At 42.0% G+C, this 25,046-nt stretch overlaps 1 protein-coding gene across 1 annotated transcript in view; it reads left to right on the top strand.

Annotated features, from left to right (window-relative positions):
• The first annotated feature begins 18,723 nt into the window (after nt 1-18,723).
• The window catches only part of tusc3 (tumor suppressor candidate 3), a 77,828-nt gene continuing 71,505 nt past the window's right edge, over nt 18,724-25,046 (top strand). The window contains exon 1 of the mRNA XM_070827498.1: nt 18,724-18,835. Within this exon, the coding sequence (XP_070683599.1) occupies nt 18,731-18,835 (105 nt within the window). The 5' untranslated portion in view covers nt 18,724-18,730. The remainder of the gene's footprint in view (nt 18,836-25,046) is intronic.

The following is a 25,046-nucleotide window of genomic DNA, read 5'->3' as shown; positions in this document are numbered from 1 at the left end:
GAGCCTTGATGAGCATGCGAATATCTATGCTAAAATCTAATGTATGCTGTAATCCAGTACAGAGTGCCTGAAGCACACCAATACTACTCCTCATAAAATAAAAATTTAGACAATTAGACAAAAAACATGATTTAAAAGAACTCACCCATTGAAGAGCAGTCAGGACCTTCCTTCATGACAACCTGCTGCTTATCAATATCACCATATCTGTACAATATCCCCACAGCATTGATTCTGGCAGGTGAAGTGAAGGTTTGTGTTTAACCACACTGGCAGCATGGCCCTAGGGATGTCAGTGTCAGTTGGTCAGTCCACGACTTTGGTCCACACTGAAATGTTTCAACGACAATGAATTGCCATGAAACTTGGTTCAGACTGTCACATCAGCTTCAGAATGAATTATGCTCACTAGGGTAAGGTCAAAATGTCGGGTGTCCAGTGCCTGGTTCAAATACCACATACGTACCTGCTAAATACCGATACCAAATGCCAAATACCTGCTACACTAATAGCATTCCAATCCTGTGTTGCTGCTCGTTTTAGCATTGAGCTCAAAGCCCAGCTGTGCATAAGTACAGCCCAGCATGGCTTGGTGATAGATTCCACCACATTAAGCACATACAGTGTGACCTCATGTAGCATAATAAAGTGATATGTAGTTAGGAATAGTGGTAAACAGATGAATGATGTTTGTTGGAGGTTCCAAATGGCAGCAAGGCTTGTGTAACTATGTTAAACCACCCAGGAGTACTGTATGATCTCAGTAAACTGCGCCCAACAGATAGTGTTGCTAAGCCACACTTTCTCTGTTTAGAGTAGCTGCTCAGTGCAGTGAGCACAGTGACAGCTTGTATTTTACTCTCAAGTTTTTTTTTCATTCAGCTTTCTGTGTTGCTGCACTACATTGTGGTTTTGGCGGGTAAGATGGGCTGTAATTGTACATCAAAATCTTGTACTGCAGCTGTAACCATAGCTTAAGATCATCCACATTTCCTCTACATGCCAAGCAAAAATGATAGATTTGGGAAATTGGTTCATTAAAGCAATAATACACATACCTTCAGCTGGCATTTAGCAGACATTTCAAACAGACCATGGCCAAGGGACTCATACCCTGTATGAACCAGTTTATTGTTGTTGTAGTTGTAGTTATTTTGGTTTTGCTGTGACTGGGAGTAAGAAGATGCCACTTTAAGAACTGGTGCTGAGCCCACCCACACAAACACATACACTGTATGAACTGGAACAACTAGCATACTGAGTGACAGTAGAGAAAGTCAAACCAACACTGAGGTGCAGATAACAAGGAAATTCATCATGTGAAAATATGGCAAACGGAACAAGAACACACTCTGCATCACTGGAAACATTATCCATCCATCCATCCATCCATCTATACCGCTTATCCTTAGAGGGCCGTGGGCTGGATTATATAGATGCATTATATGGATGCGTTATATGAGCTCTAATTTGCTGCAGAAAAAGTATGGAGCCACATGATTTGCATTTGAATTCTTGTATATTGGCAGAAACGCAATCATACATTAGCTTTAGGAAAACACACAGTTGCGCTCTCTCTTGCACACACACACACACACGCACGCAAACAGGCGTTAAAGTGATTGCAGTGCAAGAGGGACTATGTAGCTGCAAAAGTATGTCAGAACATGAATTGGACAAAGTATTTCCTTGCGTCAGGGTTGTCTAACAGGGGAAATAAAAGTCACACGTACATATAAACACACACACAGACACAGACACACACCCTGAGGCTTACAGAGGAAAGGTTGACTGGCAGGTAGTGAGGTGAAGCATCAGTCACTGTTGGACGTGTGTGTGTGTGTGTGTGTGTGTGTGTGTGTGTGTGTGTGTGTGTGTGTGTGTGTGTGTGTGTGTGTGTGTGTGTGTGTGAGATTACTGCCACGAATGGCGATCTGGGAACAAGGTGCACAGTAAATATGCCTGAAGCAAACATGTATGTTTGTATTCGTCTCTGTGTCTGTATGTGAATGCTGAAGATTAGATTATGCATCCACGTACATTTCTCCCCACAAGCTATTATTAGCAGTTAAGTGATAGTTTGCAGGGCTGTGTGTGTGTGTGTGTGCATGTGTGTGTGTGTGTGTGATTATCCCAACTCTAGGTGGTGTGGACCCTGAAGCCTCCCCAGGGCCAAGTTCAACACCATCATGTTTTCTCTCTGCTTACAAAACATCTCTGCAGTTCACTCTGCCTTCACTTCCCCAGGTGCACATCAACTGCGAGCCAGTGCACCCCACCCCCTCCACACACACACACACACACACACACACACACACACACCATCCCTGTCTGTAATTTTGTCCCTGTGGGTTTAAAAAGGACTCTATATTGGTAATTGTGACTCTGAGGATACTGCCTGTGTCCCTGAAACATCTCGGATGCTTGAATGTAGTCAGTGTTCACCGTGTAATTTCATGCAAACTGTGTTCAGCTTCCAACACCATTTACTTGCAGAGCACACAGTTTATCTGGCAGCACTCACTGGTTTCTGTAAAACATAGGCTTGGCAGTGAAAGTATTTCTTAAAAATTTAATTTGCCATATTCAGCCCACTGCTCATTAACCTTCAGTTTGACCCCCCCGAATCTTTTGGATGTCACACTAATAATGGTAATAAGTAGCATGTAGGTTAGTGGTCTGCACCGGCCTATCGCCTACACCTGCTGCTGCTATGCAACACCTGCATGTATCTATGGGATTTTCACAGCACCCATCTGGTCCATAATCCATTCTACCAAGCCATCCTGTTAGCTGGCAATCTGCATTCAGTGCCAGTCATCATCTAATTTCACCGAAAAAATTCAGATGACCAGAATTTGACAAGCTCCAAATGCATTAATATGAGATGATACATGCTGTTATAGTGCTTTAAATTCTTAGCCAGCTGATGCCTGCACAGGCATTTGTACTGTGTGTTGGGTTAACTATGGCACGCAAACTATAGGCTTTTCAGCCCCTAGTAACAACATGACCACCCATTTCAGCCTTCATGGACCACGGGGCCTCAAGGTGTGAATATGTTGGTATCAATATGTCAGTCCCCCTTTCTACACCAAGTATGTGGTAGGTGGTGGTTTCTTGGAGCACCAACATCTACAGTTCTTTCTAAAGTTAACAGTAGCCAAACCTTTTTAAAAACAGTGAAAAAACACAGATATTACAAATAAAACATTCAGTAAACCCTCATCACACACACTCACTGACTCACATTTAATATAGTAGGCGGCCTTAGGCAAGATCCAAGCAATGAATTTTATGGATGGGTTCTGAAAACACAGAAATAACCAAAAGTGCTGTTTGTGAAATTTCAGTTCCTTGTAATCTATTCACTGATAAATAGAAGGGAGTTAATGTAGTAGTCTAAGAATCCACTGTTATACATTTTACTGCATGTCATTCTGGTTTTGTACTGCCATGTGTGTTGTTCATGCATGTGTGAATATGTGTCTCTATCACAAGCCTGATCGAGCTTTTTGGAACAGTTGGTGAAACGTACATGTTTGCTGCCTTACCAAGACTTTGATGAAAAGACTGACTTTGTGCTGTCAGTGCACAGAGACTGTACAGGTGGTTCAGGTCATGTTTGGGCTTAGTGTAGGTCAGTTTGGAAAAAGAGAAAAGGCTATAGCATTCAGTTACAGAGAAAATAACCTGCTGAAAACCTTTCAAAATGTCCAAAATTGTTGTGGTAGATGGTGTATTTTGTTAGTTAGCAAGTGTGAGGAACTGGCAACTTCACCAGGACTTCTGAGATCTGTTGTTGCATTTACACGTTACTTCTATTTCTACATATGTCAGATACACAGACAACACATATGGCAGCAGTGGAGTTGTTAGGCACCTAATTTGATGGAGCTCGGCTAGCTGTTTCTAGCTGTTTGCGCTAAGGGTTACACAGATATTTCTGCAGGAAATGCATAGAGAAGTAATTGACCTCAAACTTCTCCTGTAACTCTCCTTACATGATGTGCCTCACAGCTGGGTAAGTTTACTTTCAACCACGTCATTGTATGGAGTGGTGGAGAGCTCAAATAAAGAGATGAAGGCACACACACACACACACACACACACACACACACACACACACACACACACAGTTGCAAATAATGCAGAGGTGAGGGGTCTTAAAAGTAAATCCAATACAGAAGTGCCTTAAGCCTGCATTCTTTCTAATGGCACCAAGAAGAAGTCTGATTGTATGAAAATCTATAAGAACATGAGCCTATTTATCACTTGATTTATTACCTCAGTAAACACTATTATCAAAAGAATTTATGGTCTCAATCGTTAGTTTCAAGTCTTCTTCAATACAGGATGGTGTTCATTTTGTCAATTATGGTCCCATTTAGAGTAAAATAGATGATAAAGCAGGTTATACTTAAGGACGTGACTACTTTGTGACTAACCAATCAGACGTGGGCCATGCCTAAGCCAACCCAATCAGAGGCGGGGTAAAAAAAAGTCACATCTGGCTCCAGACGACGACTATTAAACCAAAGTGGCCATTTTTAAAATGCTCTATTGGAGATTTTTAAAAACAGCGGTCCACAAACCAATGGGTGATGTCGTTTCACATATAGTCTATGCAGGTTAAACAGTGTGAACAGTGTGAATTACTTCACTCTGCTGTTCAGCATACATAACCAAATTCTGTAAGTTAACCTTTAGAACGCCTGCAGTAGCCCGCTAGCTATTAGACCTTTAAACAATGCTACTCACACACACACACAGGCACACATAAATACAGGAAGTGTTCCAAAGAAGTAATGTTATTCGTTGTTATCCTCATCAAATACAAGCACACATAGATGCAGACACACACACAAACATACACTCACACACACACCCTTTAATGAAAGTGGCCCTTTAGCAAGGAACAACTGATTACCAGTAAAATGGACTGATGTGGACAAAAACAGCAGGGGACTTTGTAACGTACCTTGAGTACTGTATGGTCTTGCTCCAAGCTGTGCGAGTGTATATTTGTTAGTGCGTGTAAAATAGATTGGATAAAGTGGTTGAGAGAGTAAGGAGAAGTATAAGACAGCCTCGAGGAAACTGCAAGGAGCCCCTGTCAACCTTGCCTTTACTATGAGGACATTGTGTCTGTCCATTGTTCAGTCAACTACCTTTGAATCATTTGATTCCCAGTGTTGAACTGCATAAGAATCTAGGCAAGGATCCATTTCTACATGACAAATATCTAAGGACCAGCTTTAGATTCTCAGATTTCAGTAACAACTGCAGTAACAACTGCTGCTTTCCGGGAAATATGGTTCTTTAGTTATACTTTGTAGAACAACTGAAAGATTTTGAATTTGGACAACTAATATGAATGGAGAGAGGTGCTAGCTGAAAGCTGTTCTAAGGTCGGGAGGAAGGTTCCTCTGTCTGATTGAGGTGTATGTTTCATGGTGGATACTTGAGTGATTGAAGGGACTATTGCAACCATTAGCTAACAACTCCAGCTGCTTCGCAATTACAATTGCAACTGGCTTGCAATAGCGTTGTCATCTGAAATGAAAACATGGTTGCAACTTAAGTATTGACCAGTGGCCTTCATAACACTGATCATCAAATTGCACTGGAATTATGCCAAGTTAGTGCATGTCAGTCATGACAAAAACATGATCCTAGTCTATTCTAAGGTAGATCATTAACAAATACACAATTACACAAATATTTGACATATATCAGTAAATCAGTTATCAAGATTTTCCATAGGTTTCCATTGTCATAATATTAGATGATCCCATGTGTTCTTGGGGTTGAGAAACTGCCAAGAAGTTAAACTTGCGTGCGGCCGCCCATCAAAACACAGCTGTTGAATCATCATGTCATCCTCAGTAAACGTAATACATCACAGCTCTGCTTTGGTTTTAAAATGGAGTGAGCACACATGTAAAAGTTTGGGAAGGCTCCACTATAACAATGAAGTCTGTTTAGCGCAGGGTGTGGTACCCATTTTTCATTTTGTGCAGCTGTTGCACTGGCAGCTTCAACAAACTTAACTGTCATCAAAATATAATGTATTTCACACTGCAGCGCATTAAGTCATTAGTTCATGTGTGGTTTATGCTTGTTCTTGTGACATAGTCAAACTGAACTGGTGCCTGCAAATACAGAGATGAAGAATTGTGCTTGCCTGAAGGTTAGAGAGGCAGGCTTGGGGCTGGCTAGCTTAAATGAATGAGTAATGTTCTCCCATCCCTCAGCAGCTACTGTTGAAGTGCCCTTGGAAGAGGCACTGAACCCCCAGTTGCTCCAATTGAGCTGCTCAATGGCCAGAAATGCAAAACTGTGGCTGCACTGGGTGGTTACCAAATGGGGTTGTGTGAAAGAGTGCAACCAGGGTGGGAAAGCAGCCACCATGCAAATGCTGGTTCATTCTGGCCGAGGCTTGTACCATAAGTTGGTTTACATTGCCAGCCACTTTGGCAGTTAACTAACCATCATTTGGAGGTTCTGCTCTTTTCTGAAAATCTAATTGGCTTGTCAATAAGTCAAAGTATCTGATAAGTACGTCTAGACAAGCAGCCACATTGTCATCTAGCCAACCACAATGTAGTGGCCATACTCTAATATTAGGTCTTCAATTTTTGTTTGCTAGACAAATAATGAAACTGCCTCATATGTTGTGAAATTCTTGCTAGTCATAGTGACCAATTATCATATCTTTCTGGTGCCCTGTCATCACATGATGATGCCCTTACGTATGAATTTCTTCTTTTTGATCTGACGTAGGTTTAATTTAAAATTATCACCAGCTGGAGGTACATCAAAATTATAATGCTGAATTATAATTTTGATGTACCACTACCAAAATTAAACTGCTGTTTGATTTTCCGATACCTGTTCCTGTTACAAGTTGAGAGCCTCTGGTCTAGAGGGTCAAATTCAATCTGACTCCCTTTATTATACTGCATATAATTTATGGTGCAGCTATTACTAAAGATCAATAGCACTTAAACTGCTCCATTGATAATGAAACCTGCACTGATTTACAAGCAGACAGGTCTTTGGTCAAATCCAGACAAACACACAAACACACACACAAACCACTTGTATATTTGATATAATGCAGTGACTTCCTTATGTCCCAGTATTGTCCTTGGTTGCTGTTCATTTCCTGTGATTGCTCTTTGAGCAACACAGACGCGCACACTCACACACACACACACACACGCTTGACTGAATGAAAAAAAATCTGGCTTTTCATTAGATTGGATTGCTGTGTGTGTGTGTGTGTGTGTGTGTGTGTGTGTGTGTGGATGTGGATGTGTGTGTGTGTGTGTCTGTTTGTTTCCAGTTTACTTTCAAAGTTTGAAAGGCCAGCTGGCCAGCAACACTGTGTGTGCGAGCGCACACACACGCAGTTTCGCATTACTTGTAAGGGCAAAATACTGATTTACATGAAGTCACTTTACATTAACTTATAGAAATATGGTTGATTGTGAAGAATTGGTCCACACAAGTGTACATAAACCTCACACACACACACTCACACACACAGATACGTTTACGACCTTCACTACAAATAGAGCACACAGCAGGAGACGCGTTTTTTGTGTGTGTACGTTTGAGTGCCAACTACCAATGCACTAGGACTCAGGGATTGTCAGCTCTGCCAAGGATATGACACCAGCTCCGCAGAAAACAACCAGCGGACGGATGGACTGGAGGAAGGAATTTCTTTTCTTTCACTCAATGGGCAGAGCGATGGACAGTGCAGTCTCTCGTCAAACTGTAAGATGCTGTTATTGTATATTTAAGGACAGTTCTGACATTTTCAAAATTGGGTGTTATTCACATAATTGTGGCTGTTCTGACCCTCGGGCATCGTGAGTTTGCACTCACCCCACTCCATTATAGAGGTTCAGGAAACACAGTCTGTAAAATGTGGTTAGTTACAATAGCTAATCCAGGGGGATCGTTTCTGTGTTTACTTTGGGCAGCACTGAGAGTCAAGGGTTGGAAAAGACTTCTGTAAAATTGAGGTTTATTTGGAAGGCAGGTTTGTGCTGCTTACCCCCAACATTGCCTGAATGGCGTTTCCTGAGTCTCTGCAACAGAGGCTGCGTGTCCAAAGTTAACATTACCTGTAGTCAGCGTGGCCACAATAATGAGAAGAAAAAGACAAGGAAAGAAAAAGGAAGAATCTCTTTTCTTCATGGGTGGGTAAGTCACATTTCGCTAAATTCAAGATATTTGCTCTCTGTATACTCTGTTATTATGTATGTTACACTCTGAAAATACAATTTCAATCACCTGAAAGATATCCAATAAATGCCACAAACAGTTCATATCAAACATGACATCAGAAAGGAGCAGACAGCCCCTCTTGTGACAAAAACAGCATTACTAACACAGTTCTGTGGTCAAGTTCATTGGCTAACAGTTAAGGTCATTTTTAAATCAGAACGTCAATTTCCATCTTTGGAATCCGCAACCAGCCAGCTGAATCAAAGTCAATTTGAAGCACTGCATCAGCACAGTATCGAGGTCCCCTTCTCAGGAATTTGATCACATAAAATGCTGCTTGAAATGTCAAAGCTTGGGGGAATTTCATCGATTTACTGATTTATCCAATCACTGGTTATCAGTAACAGCAGCACACATAGAAAATGGACATTTCCACCCAACAAATTCCTGTCTACATTATGCTCCCTGATGAAAGCTAAAAAAGAATGACATTAGCCCTTCAGTACGCATGTGGCATTTAATGTCTGTAGTGACGGTGACCTGCCTGAACTTTTTGTCTTATTATTGCTGAAAGTGTCATTCAAATACTTCCAAAAAGTGGGCGGCAGTAGCTCAGTCTGTAGAGACAAGCCTCTGGAACTGGAGGGTGGACTGTAGAGTGGTAGCCAGAGAGATGGCAGATGACCTCCTGAACACTGCTGAGGTGCCCTTGAGCAAGACACTGAACCCCTAACTGCTCAGAGCGCCTGACAATGTGGCAGCCCTACCACTCCGACATCCCTCCACAATGGTTAATGCACGTCTCCAGGTCCAGTGTGTGAATATTTCGGTTTGACTATTAAAAGTTCTTCTTCCTTTTCTTTTCCTGCTTCTTCTTCTCCTTTTTTATTCTTAACAATAAGCTTAGATCTATAGTTTAACTACTGGAAACCACTCATGTCTTATCCAACTTTTGGATGGCTTCAAGTGACACAATTGTAATACATCCACACATCATATATTTTGCTTAAATTTCCAAACTGAACTTCCAGAGGGAACAGCTGCTGAATGCTGCTTCCAAATAGTTTTGGAGTTATTATTTTGGTCTCAAGTGTTAAGTGCAAGATAAGACATGCCACACATCTTCACCTGAACATCATTTGACCTGCCTAGATTATTGGTGAAATGCTCACTTTACCCTCTCATCTTCCCACTGACATGACATCCACATGGTGCTGGCCATATGGACGCAAACATTTCGGGATGGGGGGCGGGGGCAGAACTCTATCCCAGAAAGAGAGCGCGTGAACTGTGAGCACCGACTTATCTCCCCCACCGCGCACACGCACACACACACACACTCAGGGACACGAACACAGTCACGCATCCTGTACATAACACTTACACAGAAGCGCGCACAGGTCAAATATTGATTTTTGTCCTGACAGTTAAGAGTCGTTTAAGAGGCGTTCAGAGTTTACGTTAAAGCAGATAATAAATTGAATTTAGACATTTATATAAAGTTAGAATAATTTGAGCGAGAGAGACAGAGAGACAGAGAGAGAGAGAGAGAGAGAGAGAGAGAGAGAGGTGCGTTAATCGGGTAGTGTCGCCATCTCCTCCTTCCTTCTCTGCCCTCCTGTTACATTTTAACACAGACCCTCTGCACAAAGATGCCGCCCCGTCGGGCAAATCCGTCCCGTCTATCGAGCGTCCCACCGACGCCCACAGCCGCTCTGCAACAACTCTCTGTGCAAGCAAGCCGTATTAAAATTCACCCCACGCTCCTAACACTCACATACACGCTCCCTCTCTTTATTCTCCAACCAACATGGAAAGAGTGTGAATTTGTGTGTGTGTGTGTGAGGGAGGGAGGAACACACAGAGCGGGAGAGAGGAGCTCCTGGAGACTGTTGCAACAACCTAGAGCTGGATACTCCGACAGAGGCAGACCTCATTCATTTATTGCACCTCAAGGCGCACAGCATCCAGCTGCCCCCCCACCCCCAGTACCCAAAAGCCATCAGGTCACCCAACTGGCCAAAACAGCAACCCGGTCACTCATTCAGTCAGCCAGCATAGCAGCTTTTCCCTTGAGCATCAGTCCCCCTGCTGCGGATGAATCCATCCAGCCACCCGGTGGTACCAGCCATCCGATCGGACACCCATCATACCCAGTCACCCAACAGGCCACTCGCTCATCTAGCCATCAGTCCACCCACCCAGCAGAGGACCACAACTCTCTCCCTGGGAACAAGTGCGCGCCGCCCGGCTGCGAGCGTCTTACCTTGAGCGCTTCTATATCCAAAGACGTCGACCGGTCCATGACAGGGAAGTGAAGTACTGCAAATCAGTCACGAAAATAGAAGTCCCACAGGCGAACGAGAGGAGAGGGAAAGAGATTAAAAACGGTGACCAGAAAAGTTGGAATGCTCTCTAGAGTCCCAAACTCTGCTGCAACATCCTCTGGATTATTGTCAGGATTAGGTAGCCTATTAATATTCCACCGAGGCGACGGATTTTCTCAGTTTCATTCCTCCCGGTGGGTCGCTTGGTAAAATCAGGACTCCATGCCGTGGAAGTCCCCCCCACCTCCGGGCCCCGTTTTGTCCGTGCGGGGGGACGGAGGGAATAGAAAATAAAGAGAGAGATGGAATACAATCAGCCGTGCGTAATGTTTCAAGCCGCGGCTTTTGCGCACTTGACGATCCGGTACGTCTTTTTTTGTTGTTACATCTGAGTAAGAAATATTTCCCCCCCACACTGCAGGAATGAAGCCGGGGTTCAGCCTCTCCTGTCAGTCGCTCAGCGGAGAAAACCCGTTATATCCCGCTGGATCCCAGGAAATGTGAGTGTGATGTGTCTGCTCGTGCGGTGGTCGGCAACTGGAGGGAAGGAGTCCGGATCAGACAGATAATATTCTGCCTTGCCTGTGCGACTTCCATGCGGCAAACCGCCAGAGATATCAGCTCTCCCTGAAAGAAAAGGGAAGAGAGAGAGAGAGAGAGAGGGGTCAGGAAGAGAGAGAGAGAGAGATCTGGTGGGAGAAATGCTGAAGAGAGGGGATGAGGAGAGCTGCGAGAGTTGAAACGAGAGGAGAGAAGGAAGGAAGGCTCATGCTGTATATTATTCCAATGACTGACGCACCGGTGTGTGTGTGTGTGTGTGTGTGTGTGTGTGTGTGTGTGTGTGTGTGTGTGTGTGTCTCAGAGAAAGAGGGAGAGGGAGAGGGAGGGAAAGGCTCGTTCTAATCAACTAGATGAATCGAAAATGCTGCTTTGCCACTGAGGACAAGAAAGAGATTTAAATGCAGAGGTTGTTGGAAGACTGTTGCAGAGAGTCTGGGGTTGCTGCTTTCTTGTGTGTGTGTGTGTGTGTGTGTGTGTGTGTGTGTGTGTGTGTGTGCGCAGACAGAATGTAGAGGCACTAAACAGATACAGACCATCCCTAATATCACAGAAATATTATCATACTGTGACTGTGAGGACAGAAAAAAGACAAATAGAGATAGTATTTATCAGTATTTATTTGAATTGGCTTACACAAACTTCCCTTTCTTTCTTTCTTATGGTGCAAATTGTCCTCATCCTTCTCCTGCATAATAAGGTGTCGCCGCCTGCTGACCACCAGGCCATTTTATTATCTGTCACATACCTTTTGAATAAGGAGAAGAGCAGTGGAGAGGAGAGGAGGCACAGTGCCAAAAGGAGTGGAGCGGTGACAAATGAAGGAGAGGAGAGCGGTGGGGAGAAGAGAAGGAAAAGAGAGGAGAGGAGAGAAGAGGACTAGAGGAAGTGTGGTGACAAAAGGGGGAGAGGAGAGGACAGGAGACAATTGACGGAGGGGGGCAGGTGAGAGAGGAAAGGTGAAAAAGAAGGGCAAGGAAAGGGAAGGAGACGAGGAGGTGCAGTGACAGGAGGAGAGAGGAGTAGAGGAGGAAAAGAACGGGGAGAGGGGAGGAGGAAAAGAGGTCTAGTGACAGAAGGAAGGGAGAGGAGAAAAAGAGGAGAGGACTGAAGTCAAATGCAGGAGAGGAAAGGAAGGGAGGGGAGAGGAGAGGGGAAAAGAAAAAGGAGGGGGAGGAGGAGAAGAGAGGAGGAAAAGAGAGAAAGTAAGGTGAAAAAAGGAGAGGAGCCCTGTTAATATCCATCTCTACAATGTCATTCTCTGTTAGTGACAAGTTCTGAACCACAATCTATTATTATCTCAGTTTTTGGCAGATTGTTCTCTTCAAGGTCTGCGGTACATAACCTACATTTTGTGATAAACTGTCAACATGTTGTGAGAAAAAACAAGAAGAAACAAACAAACAAGAAGTTGAAATGCTTTGGAATGTTATTGGAGCATATTTTGTTGTCATTGAATCGATGAAAACTGCCCTGTTTTTAAGACAAACTATGGGATTTGTTTTTTGTTTTTTTTTAATTACTAGCTGCGGCTTACAGATTTGCAGACCTGTGCTTTCTTCAGCGGTTACATTTTCCCTCAAAGACGTTTTTACTACTGTCCTCCTAACCTATACTATTGGAGATGATGACTGCAGGCGAGGCAAGACAGGCAGGATATGCTGAATAATGTTCTCTCGCAGACTCAGACCTCCTCTGCTAGCCAAGCGGAAAACACCTTACCGTGCTGCAACAAGAAGGGATATGATTATCACTTCCCCCAATCATATTCTGCTGGGCATTTAACCCACAGGAATTATTGTCCATTTGATAATTCATCAATATTCTGTAAACCTGCGAAGCTCCAAAGTTGTGTGCATCGCAACTGATATGTCACCATTTACCTTTTATGTCCAAAAACAGTGTATGTTAGTGGATAAGATAGAATTTCAAGAATGTAATTAAAGAATGTTTCAGGCTTAATGTGAAGGTATATGAACGGATATCCCGAAACTATTGGATGTGTCCGTGAATTATTTCTTTCATTTATTCATTTGTTGATCCACAACCTCCACGATTTGTCCAAGATGCTTGGTTGCACAAATATTCCTGCTGCCACTTTCAAAGCTTCTCTTTTCGAGGAGGGGTTCAAGTCCTTTTGATTTGATGTTTTTGTGATGTCCAGTGGGCTTCAAGTGCAACAGGTTAAATTTCATAGATTTGAGTAGACAGACACACATTCGTGAGCTCAGATACTTCACAAACATACACACACACTCACACACACAGCTATAGGCCTTTTGAATGGCACACTGGAGAACACAGAGGAACATTTGTTGAGGGAGTCGGTCAGAGATAACGAACATCATATTAATGAACGCCTCACTCCTTCTCTCTGCTCCTCCCTCTCTGTTTGTCTGACTCTCTTCTTCGCTGCTTTAATTTCTTAGCTCTGCCAATACGTACCTCTCTCTCTCTCTCTCTCTCTCGCTCTCTCTCTCTCCTCCCCTCTTCATCCCTCTCCCTGTCTCTCTCTGTGTAGCTGCCGTGCCTCCAATCCCTCTCTACCCCAACATCTTTCTTGCTCCCCCTGTCTCTCTTTTGATGTCTCACTCCTCTGTAAATTAGGGACCCCCACCACCTCCACCTCGCACCACCATCTCTCCTCTTTTTTTTTATAAACTTTGTGCTGTCGGGCAATTAATCATTTTTCCGAGGACTCGTTATTTTTCATAAGGGAGCGGCTGATATCGGGTACCAGCACCCAGTCCTGTGCCAGTTGGAAATGACATCACCCATCTCTCTCCCCTCCTTCTCTGTCTCCCTCCCTCTGCCTCCAATCATCCCCCTGCCTTTTCCCTGCATTATAAAACACTATAAACAGTTTTTCTCTCCTTCCACACTTTCATTTGCTTGGCTTTAAACCTCTGCTTCTTGCCCAGAAATACAAATGAACAGAATCCTTCTCACTTACTTCAGTGACTTTATTGCCACAACTTATTCAACTTCATTATCTACATTGCTTATCCTCAAGGGTCATGGGGGTATTACCACAAGTGTTTATCAGAAACAAAGACAGCCTGTAAGCACTACACTAAATGTCATTTCACTTCCAAAACTGCACTTGGATTTATTATGTAAAACACCACTTCCCATGAGCAAGTTTTCAGATTTGGGTTTGTTGGGGTTTAACAAGTGGTAAAGTTCAATTTGGCTATCAGAAATTATTATCAAAGATAATTAATAATTATTAAAATAAATGGAACTTTGAATAAAGTCCACCTCGATTGGGGCACCACCTCGAAAAACGTGGAAAAGACAGCCGTTTTAATTGATTTAGTCTCATAAAAATACTAAACTATCAATTTGGAATTATGTTTTATAATTAATTTAATAATTACTACCAAAATTACCACATTGATAGCTAGCTGAAGGATTTTGGAGTTCTTGACAGTGTAGAGGTTGGCAGTGTTCACCCTTGTACAACATTAAAGAAGACAGCAGGTATTAAAACATTTATTAAAACAGAACAAAATCAATCAAACAATCTAACTATGTGTCTATGACTACTAACAACAATAGGGAGTGTGTGTGTGTGTGTGTGTGTGTGTGTGTGTGTGTGTGTGTGTGTGTGTGTGGGTGTGGGTGATAAGGCTGAGGAATGTGAGATAGGACCACAAAGGTGGGGGAGATCCCAAATGGTCATGGCCAGACCCCCTGGGGTGTGGGGCAAAGGAGACAAAGGGAAGCTAAGTGCTGTTAGCTTAGCTTTGTCTCTCAGTTTAGGCTTGTCGTAAACTGTGTGTGTGTGTGTGTGAGATAAAGGTGCCAGGTTAAGAAAGGATGGTTAGTTTGTAGACTCTGTGTCTGTGTGAACAAACTAACATCAACTAAACTTAATGGCTGCACAGTAATCTACAACACATCACAACAATCAAACTCACTGTACATTAAAGCAAGTCAATACATTAACAAGGGTAAACCATGTATGCAGTAATGTTGTCTGGTTGTGTCTGGTTATCAGCTGGTAGACTCTGGGTCGTACCTGCTGGCGCTGATCTGCTTACTTCAGGCAGGACCTTGTGTCGCTACCATGAAGGAGGTGGCTGCTCTGGTACAGGCCACACTGAGGCAGAGCTTAGATGAGTTGAGCTTCTCTCCTCTTCAGGAGAGATCAGGAGAGAGGTGTCTCTCCTCTTGAGGAGAGGTCCAAAAAAGAGAGTGGTCTGTCCTCCTCAGGACAGACATCGGAAAAAAGAAAGTTCAGTGGGGTGAATTGGTTTTGTTTGCCTGAGGTCGTAAAATCATGTGTCCCACTCTGGCCAATGGTGGCTGTGGAGCTGGGTCCAGGGTAGATTTCACACCTGTCTGTGAAACTGGGGGACACTGGGGAATGGAGTCCCTAGTTCCACAGACAAAGAAACATGTGGTCTTCACCGTGAAGTGAAACCCAACAGTTTTCACATTTCTCAATTGGTTTTGCTCCGTATCTCTTTCTATTCCTTCATGACAATAAACAGAAGTCTCCATCCTGACTATTTAATGTGTCATTTTACCTGCCTCACTACTCTAAAGACCCATGATGCAGCTGTGCAGAAGCAGCGACTGACTTTAACAGGCTTCTCTGACTCCCCCTTCGTTGCACTACTCTCTCCCTCTTACAACGCTCTGCTAGGCTGTGATCAGATAGCAGCTTTATTCTTTTGTTCAAACACTAAGTGCAGCTGTTTGCTTTGCTCGCTGCAGGGAGAGCAAAGGTTTATGGGAGGGTTCCCTTATTATAAGCGCCATGCAGCGCAAAGTTTGGCAGCAGCTTGCAAGTTACTGGTTAGCAGTAGCCAGCTAATCTGAGATAACGTCATCGCTTCTTAAAACAGAGGTGTCACATACACATTTGGTGTATTTGGCCCGATAAATTATACAGTACAAATGTCTCCTGTTAACTTGCTAAAAATGTAAGTCTATAGAGTGATTAGTTGGTTAACAACAAATTGATCTACTGCAATTTAACATATTAATTGTTTGAAGTATTTTTTCAAAGCAAACCTGCGAACCAATTAATGACTGAATATCTTCTTGGTCATTAGTCCTCTATAATACTAAACTCATTATTTTGGGATTTTGGACAAAACCATCAATTTGAATAGCGGAATGTCAATTTAGGTTTTTGGATCAGTGTTGTGGATTTTTAATAGTTTTCTCATATAGACCAAATACTTAATCAGTTAATTGAGAGAAGAATATGCAGATTAATTGAATGTGTTTTTCAGTAGAGGTTATTTCCTCAATATCATTAGTTTCAGCCTGGATAGCTGTCCATAAAACAAAACGTTTACCAGATACAACCTGCGGAGTGGCTTATTAATTCATGTGACCTTTATATTAAAAACTTCAGCAACTTGAGTTGTACGTAATAAACGTGTGAGGCAATTCCAAAGGAATCATTTGACTCTTTCTACAGCCGAGCCCAGCAAGTCAGGGAATGTTTCCATGATTGAGCTGCTATAGAGAATGAACTGTGGTTTAACAAGACTGCAACACATAGTGATTGTTTCACGGTGCATTGGCTTTAATATTCCAACATGCGTTTCATTTCAGCAGTGTGTGTATGTGTGTGTGGGTCAGAGAGAGAGAGAGAGAGAGAGAGAGAGACCTCCCTGTTTCATACATAAATAATCCATTCGTTTATCTTGGTAATTTATGATTTTTGTATGCACGTGTGTGCTTGTGTTATTAATCTCCCATTCAGAGCATTGGATGATTCCTGAAGCTCTTTCTTCTTGCGTGTCTCCAGACTTTGTTCAAGCCACTTACGCCTCTATAACGGAGCCATTAACACACACAACCCCACCCCTTTGTTGTAGGGATCCATTCTCACTGCCTGTTTCGCTGTAACATTTCAGCAGACGCCATTTACTATGATATCTACCTCAGTGTCCAATTACATTGATTTTATTACTGGTGTTTGTTTTTCATACCTGCTGCTGAGGTCATGCATTAGCCTACTTGGATTAGTGTGATTGCACTATTGCACTATTCGTCATATTTTTGCATTTTTGTATTGTAGTGCAGTATAATTTATTTCTGAAGTACGCTTGTGCATAATGTGTGACAGCTTCCAACGAAAATTAATCATTAAGCTACAAGGATGAAATGAAAATGGCTTTTTTGTGCATATTCTTTAAATTGAAGATGAATATGAACATCGTGGCATTTTCAACACAAACAACCTCCTGAAAGTTAAACTAGGTGGTTAAGAGCTGAGTCAATATAGAGCATATCACCTGAATAGGCATGCAGTCTGAAACACAGACAGAAAGCTCTTTGCACTACAGAGAGTGCATGAAATGAAGCAAACTAGATTAGCCACTTCCTCTCTCTTGTCTCTGAGTTAGAGCCAGGGAATTACACCATGTGACCGGAAAAGAAGCCCATGTCCAGTGTAATGCAATCCACTACAATATCCTTTGCAATACTTATAGGCATTAGGCCATTTTTTTTAGGACAGGTCATTTTATACTGACAGTGTGTTATCATAATGATGCTCTAGATCCTTGCAGTGTTATACTGGACTTGGAATTGAAAGGTATATAGCACCTGAATACATGAATTACAGTATCGAAAAGAAAACAAACACATAAAAAAAACATAGTCACCACTACTCTGACTATAACTTTTTACAGAGGTTATAGTAATGTTTATTGCCAGGCTAATGTGCTGCATTGCATTAGTCACAATGTGCTGAGGTGTAATTTCATTGGGAGACAGGGAGACATGTCACCCCCAGTGATTTCACATGAATCATTTGTCCCCCTCAATTAACTCTATCAAGTTTCACCCCTCCTCAAACACATTAGAGAGGGAGAGAGAGAAATTCGGCAGCCCTTGGTCCAAACGTCACACTCGCTCACACTTTTGACAAATAGCAGGCCCAGCTGCAAATCAGTTACTAAAACAAGAGAAAACGTTTCCTTTGCCACTTGACTCGTTTCAATTGTTCTGATATTGAAACACATTCCAGATGGAAAAATAACAAAATGACGCAAACTAAAAAATGCATGTCGATTAAATTAATATTGATAATGTGGTGTAGTTCACTTCTGATGAACATTCATAAAATTCTCTGTTTGAATGGCAGGTGTGGTTCAGAAAGCCCTGAAAGTGAAGAAACGGGCTTAATGTTGCAAATTATGTCTACATTTTTTAATACAGCCTTTATGACAAATCTGTTGTTCAAAAAGACATTTTTTGGAATTAGAGTCCAACCAAAAAACAGGATAATTTGAGACTGTGGAGACGTTGCCTTATTTTATTTGTTTATTTATCAATTTATCTATACATCTAATTGAGTTGTAATGCCCTTTTCTCACACATCACTCATTTTAAGCACCAAGGCATAACACATCGTGTATGGAGTGTATTACAATTAAATGTCTTACTGGCAAGGTCGAGACTATAAATATAACAGCTTCCTACAGCTGAGATGTGTAGGTAAATTTCTGTCAGCCTAAAAAACTACAAAACCCAGATGCTTCCGGACTTTAAATCGCTTTGCGCTGATTGGGCGACCCAGAATCCAATCCCGTGTCAGAGACGTGTCTCAGTCTGAGCATCCTTCCGTCATGGCGACTGTTGGGGCTAAATCCTACGCTAACCTGGCAGCCCTGTCTGTTTTCTTCCTCCTGCTGCTATGTCTGCCACCCGGGGGAGGACAGAAGAAGAAGGAGGTAATACTTCAACCGCTTAAACGAAGTTTGCAGCAAATAATGGTGTGCTGATTAAAGGAAAGAGTGTGCAAATTGCTTATGCCGGTGTGCATTAAGCTAGCGAGGATTAGTCAAAATAGAGCGGAAGTCTGTTGGTGCAACGCTCGGGTTACCTACTTTATGGGGAACAATAGACTACCCCTCCTATGATGTTACGTTAAATAAAACAGGCACTATTCACAAGCTGTCTGTTTTACGTTTTGTGGTTGACTCGTTCCTGTGCGATTAAACTTTGCTAGCTTACTGCACAACATGACATGCGGAAATGCATGGTTAGGAACAAGGTTATAGTCTATGGTATTCGATATGGTTGAGAGGACTACTTAAATATCCTACGTGTTTACATCGACAGTTTTATAGTACTTTGAGTTCAGCGTCATCAGCCTGAACCAGTGGTGCGTTGTCGACAGTAGGAACTTTATTTTGAAAATCGGAAATACAGGAAGTGCAGTGTGTTACTTCTAGCTAATATAACAGGCATCTGAGACGATGCTGCTGAGTCTCACAATAACCACAACAGATAGCTGCATGCTAGCTGCTTTTGGTTGGTGTAGTGCGCTGAAATAGCCTTAAATTACCGCTATTTTAGTATATGAGACTGTTGTGGGTTTTGTAATGGACTGATCGTGGGTCTGTTTCAGCTGAAACGCAAGTGAGGAGGAAGCTCTTGTGTTTCGCTGGATCTGTCATGTGTCACTGTGCTCAGTTTGCCAACGTAACGCATCCGCTCACCAGCTTTGTGTCGAATACAGTGTTGCTTATATTAGTAATTTGCTCCCTGATGAAAGTAACGGCACATACATATACACACATCTATATCATACCATAAAATATCATATCATATCTTATATCTATATCATCGATGAAAAGATTGCTTCCAGCTGTGTTATAAAGCAGAATGAGTGGGTGGATCAAAGACGAAACGTGTACATATTCTGTTCCGGGGTCTTTTCTTCTCTGAAAAATGTGAATCTATTGAAAGAATGATATCAAAGCAATCTGATTTTTCTATCATATGTAAACGGTAAAATATTAACACTAAGCCATTATAGAAGTTGGGATTCTGAAACTCTGAAGTGTGAAAATGTAGCCTTATTCAGTATACCCAAACCAAACAAGTATATGATGAAAATACAGCACCTTTTGTCTTATCACAACATGTAAAGTCATTTTTGATAGTCTTTAAAAATGTATTGCAATATCTTTACAAATTATCCAGTGAAAGAAAAAGTTTGATGCTTCATCTGTCATGAGGTTTGAATTGGGGGATGTCAAATCATCAGCGTTAAGTGGTCAGCCTTTAATTTCTTATAAGGGATCAGGGACCAGTGACTTTTGGTAACTTCACTGCTGCACCACCTTATCTGCACCTTTTACCCCCGCTGGCTTAGCATATGAATAGAAAATTAATCGAGTGGTCAGATTGTGGAATGAATAAATGAAGAAATGTATGGACAAATACATGATGGGAAATATTTGATTGAATGAAAAAAATATTGAGTATGCCAACAAATGGTTGCATAAAGAGCTTGACTGAGTGGAAGAATAAATGGACAGATTAACCACTGATGAAAAAGCATTTGAATGAGAGAGAGAGAGAGAGAGAGAATGAATGAATAATTGAGACAGACATATTTGCTCTCCAGTCCGCATTAAACACTTCATTTTCTCTATCGCTAATTTTCATGGCTGGCGAGGTGTATTTGTAATGACTGTGTCACAGCCATTGGGGACAGGATATGCAGAAATGAGCACAATTAATTTCACTTTATGTATATATAAAGTCATGATTTAAACACACAACTAGCTGTTTACATAGTTAAACGCAGCAAATAGATGAACTTGATTTTCTTGCTGCTTTATTTTCCAAACCCTAGACAGCACTCTTAGACATGCTCTTGGTGCAAGATTCAATATCCCAGTCTCTTATTCATTTTGAAGATATCTGTCTATCAAAGTTTTTAGGCAAGGGCTAAAGTACTCTGTGGACGAATCAAAGTTGTAATATGAAACTTTAATTTTAAAGTTATTAATGAATACCAAATTCCTATTTTAAACTTTTTTTCCCCCCACCCAAGGACGGTCTGCTGACATCAATGCTTATTTTCAGCAAAGCCTTGCTTCACATTCACAAAATTGCACCAGGGAGCTGCCCATTATAGCCACAGTTTGCTGTTAGGCACTGACCGGCTCAAGGACACCTCTACATTATCTAATGAGTGACAGAGAGAGCAGTTCTCAATCACTTACCCAGCTGAAATGTATCCAGCTATTATTAGTTTGCTTCTGTGCCACTGACATTGTCACTGTCTCTAACTGGACTTCACTATTTTTAACATTTCGCTTTGGTCCATCCTGTCTGAAAGATCAGAGTATAGCACACACACACACACACACACACACACACACACACACACACACATACCCACACACAGAAGGACACAGACAGACAGACATACTTCCAATGAGCCACAGGAGAGACATTTAGGGGTTATAATGTAAGAAATGCTCTCTGCTTGCCTGGGGCCACGGGAGAGGAGGTAGAGGAAGATCTTATTTAGCTGCAAATGGACAAAATGGCGAAGCAGCATTTTGTATTCACCTCACCAACTTCTTCTTTCCCTCACTGCCCTTCGTCATGCCGGAGCCGCCACAAGCTTTAAGTCTAATCTGCAGGGCTGGGTAAGGGTGGGAAGAGCTGAAAGTTAAGATAATTAGGGCTGTCCTTAAACATTAAAATGTTGAGAATTTAATCTTCAATGCAGTGGTTGTTTGTCCTTGTCTTGTTTCCTCTCCTTGGTTCTGTGGTTACTTACTCATTGCGGCTGGAATGACAGCAAGACTAGGTCATGTCTTTATTTCGCTGTTTCACTTAATGCATTTTTAGACTGTGCAGTCTGCCTTTGCAGGGTAGAGAGAGGGAAAGAAAGGAGAAGGGCGGGGAGAGAGAGAACAGAAGAGACTTTTGACTTTAAAATATTGGCGTCAGGCTTTGAATTTAGTTTGGATGATGCAGGAATTGCTGCTGTTTGGGGTGTGGATTTTCTTTTCTTTACTTCTTTTATAGTGTTACTGATCAGCGAAAAGTTAAGAGCCTAACTGTGATTTTATCCACTCCTATTATCCATGCTTTTTTTTTTTGAGCAGAATTTAATACCAACTTCTGTGAAGCAAGGAGTCACCCCTCAGTGGCAAATTTACCACCATCACCATGTGCTTCACAGTAGAAGCATCCTGTAATTTAAGGATTCCAATTGCTTTTATAAAACCCCTTTTAGTTGTGTAATATAAACTGCCTCCATACTGTTAATTCACAATTTCTTAGTTATACACCAAGATCAAATGAGACCAAAACACTGCTGGGAGTCTAATGAAATTTAAGAAAGGTATGAAGTAAGGAGCCACCATCATAAGTCCTCCACTCGAAGGAGCAGTAAGAAGTTTTGAGTCTGCATTAAGAGTGGGAGGAAGAAATGGTTTTCATTACAGCTCTGAAAACATGGTAATGGGAGGAGTGCCCATGGCGACAATGTATGAAAGCTCAGAAGCTGTTCTGTCGGCCTCCTCAAAAATGTAACCATAGAGTGTGAGTGAAACAACTTAGTGTGTCGACTGCATTGAATAGTCTCACATTCAGGAATGAAACAGTGCCCACTATGCTCATATCACAAGGTGAATGAATCGGTATAAGCAATGTTACTGTGCGGAATATAGTTAAAGTTTGACATACGGCCTGATCACATGCAATACCAATTTATTAACGGGTGAAATCAGACACTGGTTCTAGTGGGACTCCCCTTAACCCCTTGCATTAAGCATAAATCCCAACTTTAGTCTACAGCCAAACCTCTCTTCTTCCTGTCTGCATGAAATCGCATCAGACAGTGCAGTCACACTTTGGCTCTGTTTGACGGCAGAGTGGCTCGCCTTGGTAATCTTGCTTCATGAGTTTGCAGTAAAATTTCAGATGGGCACAGTCCAGCACAACACTTTGCAGCAAAAGTGTGCTGTGTCATGCCAATGGAAAATGGTGTTGCTGTCAGAGCCAGATCACTGATAGCGGCAGTTTTTGTCCACTGTTATTTATGACCTAGAAAGTTTAATGTGTAAGAAAGGTACACAGGAAGTATTCCTTTTTTTTTGTATTTTTCTTTCCTTAGAGATGATAACGAAGGATGTATGGGAGGGTGGAAGATAAAGGCAAAAATGGAGTCTGATGGGGGGAAAATGAAAAGTGAAGGAGAAAGTCAAGCAACAAGATTGTGACAGACGTGGAGGGAAGACATAAATAAATTTAACGGAAGCCATGGTGGACCCCTGCCTTTTTAAATCCTGCCATGTGCCCCTGAGGGAATGAAAGAAATAGTCATGGAGAGAAAAAGAATATTTATATCCCTTCAATACTCCCTCGTTCATCACCCCAGCTCTGCTAGATATTATATCTAGCTTGTGTTGTGTTTCTGTCTTAAGGCTGACTACAGCACAAAGAAAGAACCAATGTAAGCACTTCCTATACCTAGGCATATGGAGTCAGGGGAGGTAAAGAGAGAAAAAACAGTCTAGTGCAGCGGGTCTGAGCTAAAGAGAATTATATATCTGGAGAGTTATATATCTACAGAGAGATGGAGATTGCAAACTAGTAGGCTTGCTGCCACACTCAGGGACCAGTCTAATAAGTGGATTGGAATAATAAGAGCATGCTACCTCTGCACACAGAGGCGTAATAGCTACTAGGTAGGCCCTTTAGGGCATAACCCAAGCCACTTGCTGAGTTTTGACTGGGGCTTACAAAGCTAAACACTGTGTAAGCACTATTGACACTTGGTTTTTCTGTCTGACCTGTTCACCGGACCATAAACCATAGCTCACTGTTTTCTGCACTCTGTCTTTCCACTTGTGAATTTTATAGTATTGCGTGAGGAAAACAATAGCTTTTCCCCACAAATGAGCCATTAATGCATGTTAAGTTATTGGCATGTTTAAATGTGCACCATATGTTAGATTCATCTGTTCCCAAAGGAGAAAAAAAAAACCATGATAAAAAACAGTACTCCTCATTACCACTGTCCGACACATGAAGTTCACAAATTTGTTGATGTCCCCGAAACTGCAAATATATCTAACTAAGGGACAAATTGAGTGGAGTTGGGAGTACTGCTGTCCTCAACCAAGAAAAATATTGGTCAGCTAAAGGTTGAGACACAGGGCCTTTCTTAATACCAAGTACGCCAAGTCCGGACTTGTGTACTTGGTAGTTCTGACTCTGCAAGTTTGACTGGTTTGTGGTGTATGATCAGGAATTAGCAAGTCAGTACCTTGTCTTGCTTCTTGTTATGTTACTTATGTCTTGTCAGGTAACATAGGTGGAGGTACCTGACAACACAGGTAACGTGACAGGACAGGTAAGAGAGCAAGGGGTAGAGTCATGCAACAAACGCTGATTTGACAATCCATTCTTCTAGCCGCACTGCCTAATCCATTCTACTTTCTGTAGAATGGATTTTCTACTTTCTACTTTCTGTAGAATGGATTTTCATTAGAAGTGAGTAATTTAATGCCAAGAGCTCTAATTTTGAAGATAATCCTTGATTTATACTGTGCACTAACGTTTGAGTTTTAACATTCATAAATAGTTTATGTAAGCTTTAGGCTGTGTTTGTGTTTAGACCGATCCTCTCAGACTGTGGCTAACATCGAGTGAGTGTTATTGCTCGAACACTTAGTTTTACCAACAGCGTGATCATCAGACATTCTACTTTACTTTAGTGTGCAATGCAGCTTCTGTGTAAATCCAGCACTTAACTTCCTATTTAACAACCCCACTGTATAAATGACTGCCTGTTTTCATGCTGCGTAGGGAACGTGGATTGAAGTTTCAGTATTGTCCCACGCTGTGCAGGTGCTGTTGTCAGTGTGTGGAGTTGGGAGGATGGAAGTTGTTTACCGTGTGTGCCTGCATGTGTGTAAGTGTGTGTTAGTTACACTCATCTATCCAATGCCAGACACCATACTGGGTTTGATCCAGGCTTAGTGCCACCAAATAGCTCTATCTGGGTTTGTCTTTACATTTCTGTGTCTGCTGCACTCCAGCCATTTCCACTGTCAACGCTCTCAGTGACGACAAATTCTCCTTTGATTTTACCTCTTTTTTCTTTTCCACCTGCTGTATCAC

The sequence above is a fragment of the Pempheris klunzingeri genome, chromosome 3, assembly GCF_042242105.1.
Source record: "Pempheris klunzingeri isolate RE-2024b chromosome 3, fPemKlu1.hap1, whole genome shotgun sequence".
Classification (NCBI taxonomy): domain Eukaryota; kingdom Metazoa; phylum Chordata; class Actinopteri; order Acropomatiformes; family Pempheridae; genus Pempheris; species Pempheris klunzingeri.
This window is presented reverse-complemented; position numbering and strand designations above follow the sequence as displayed.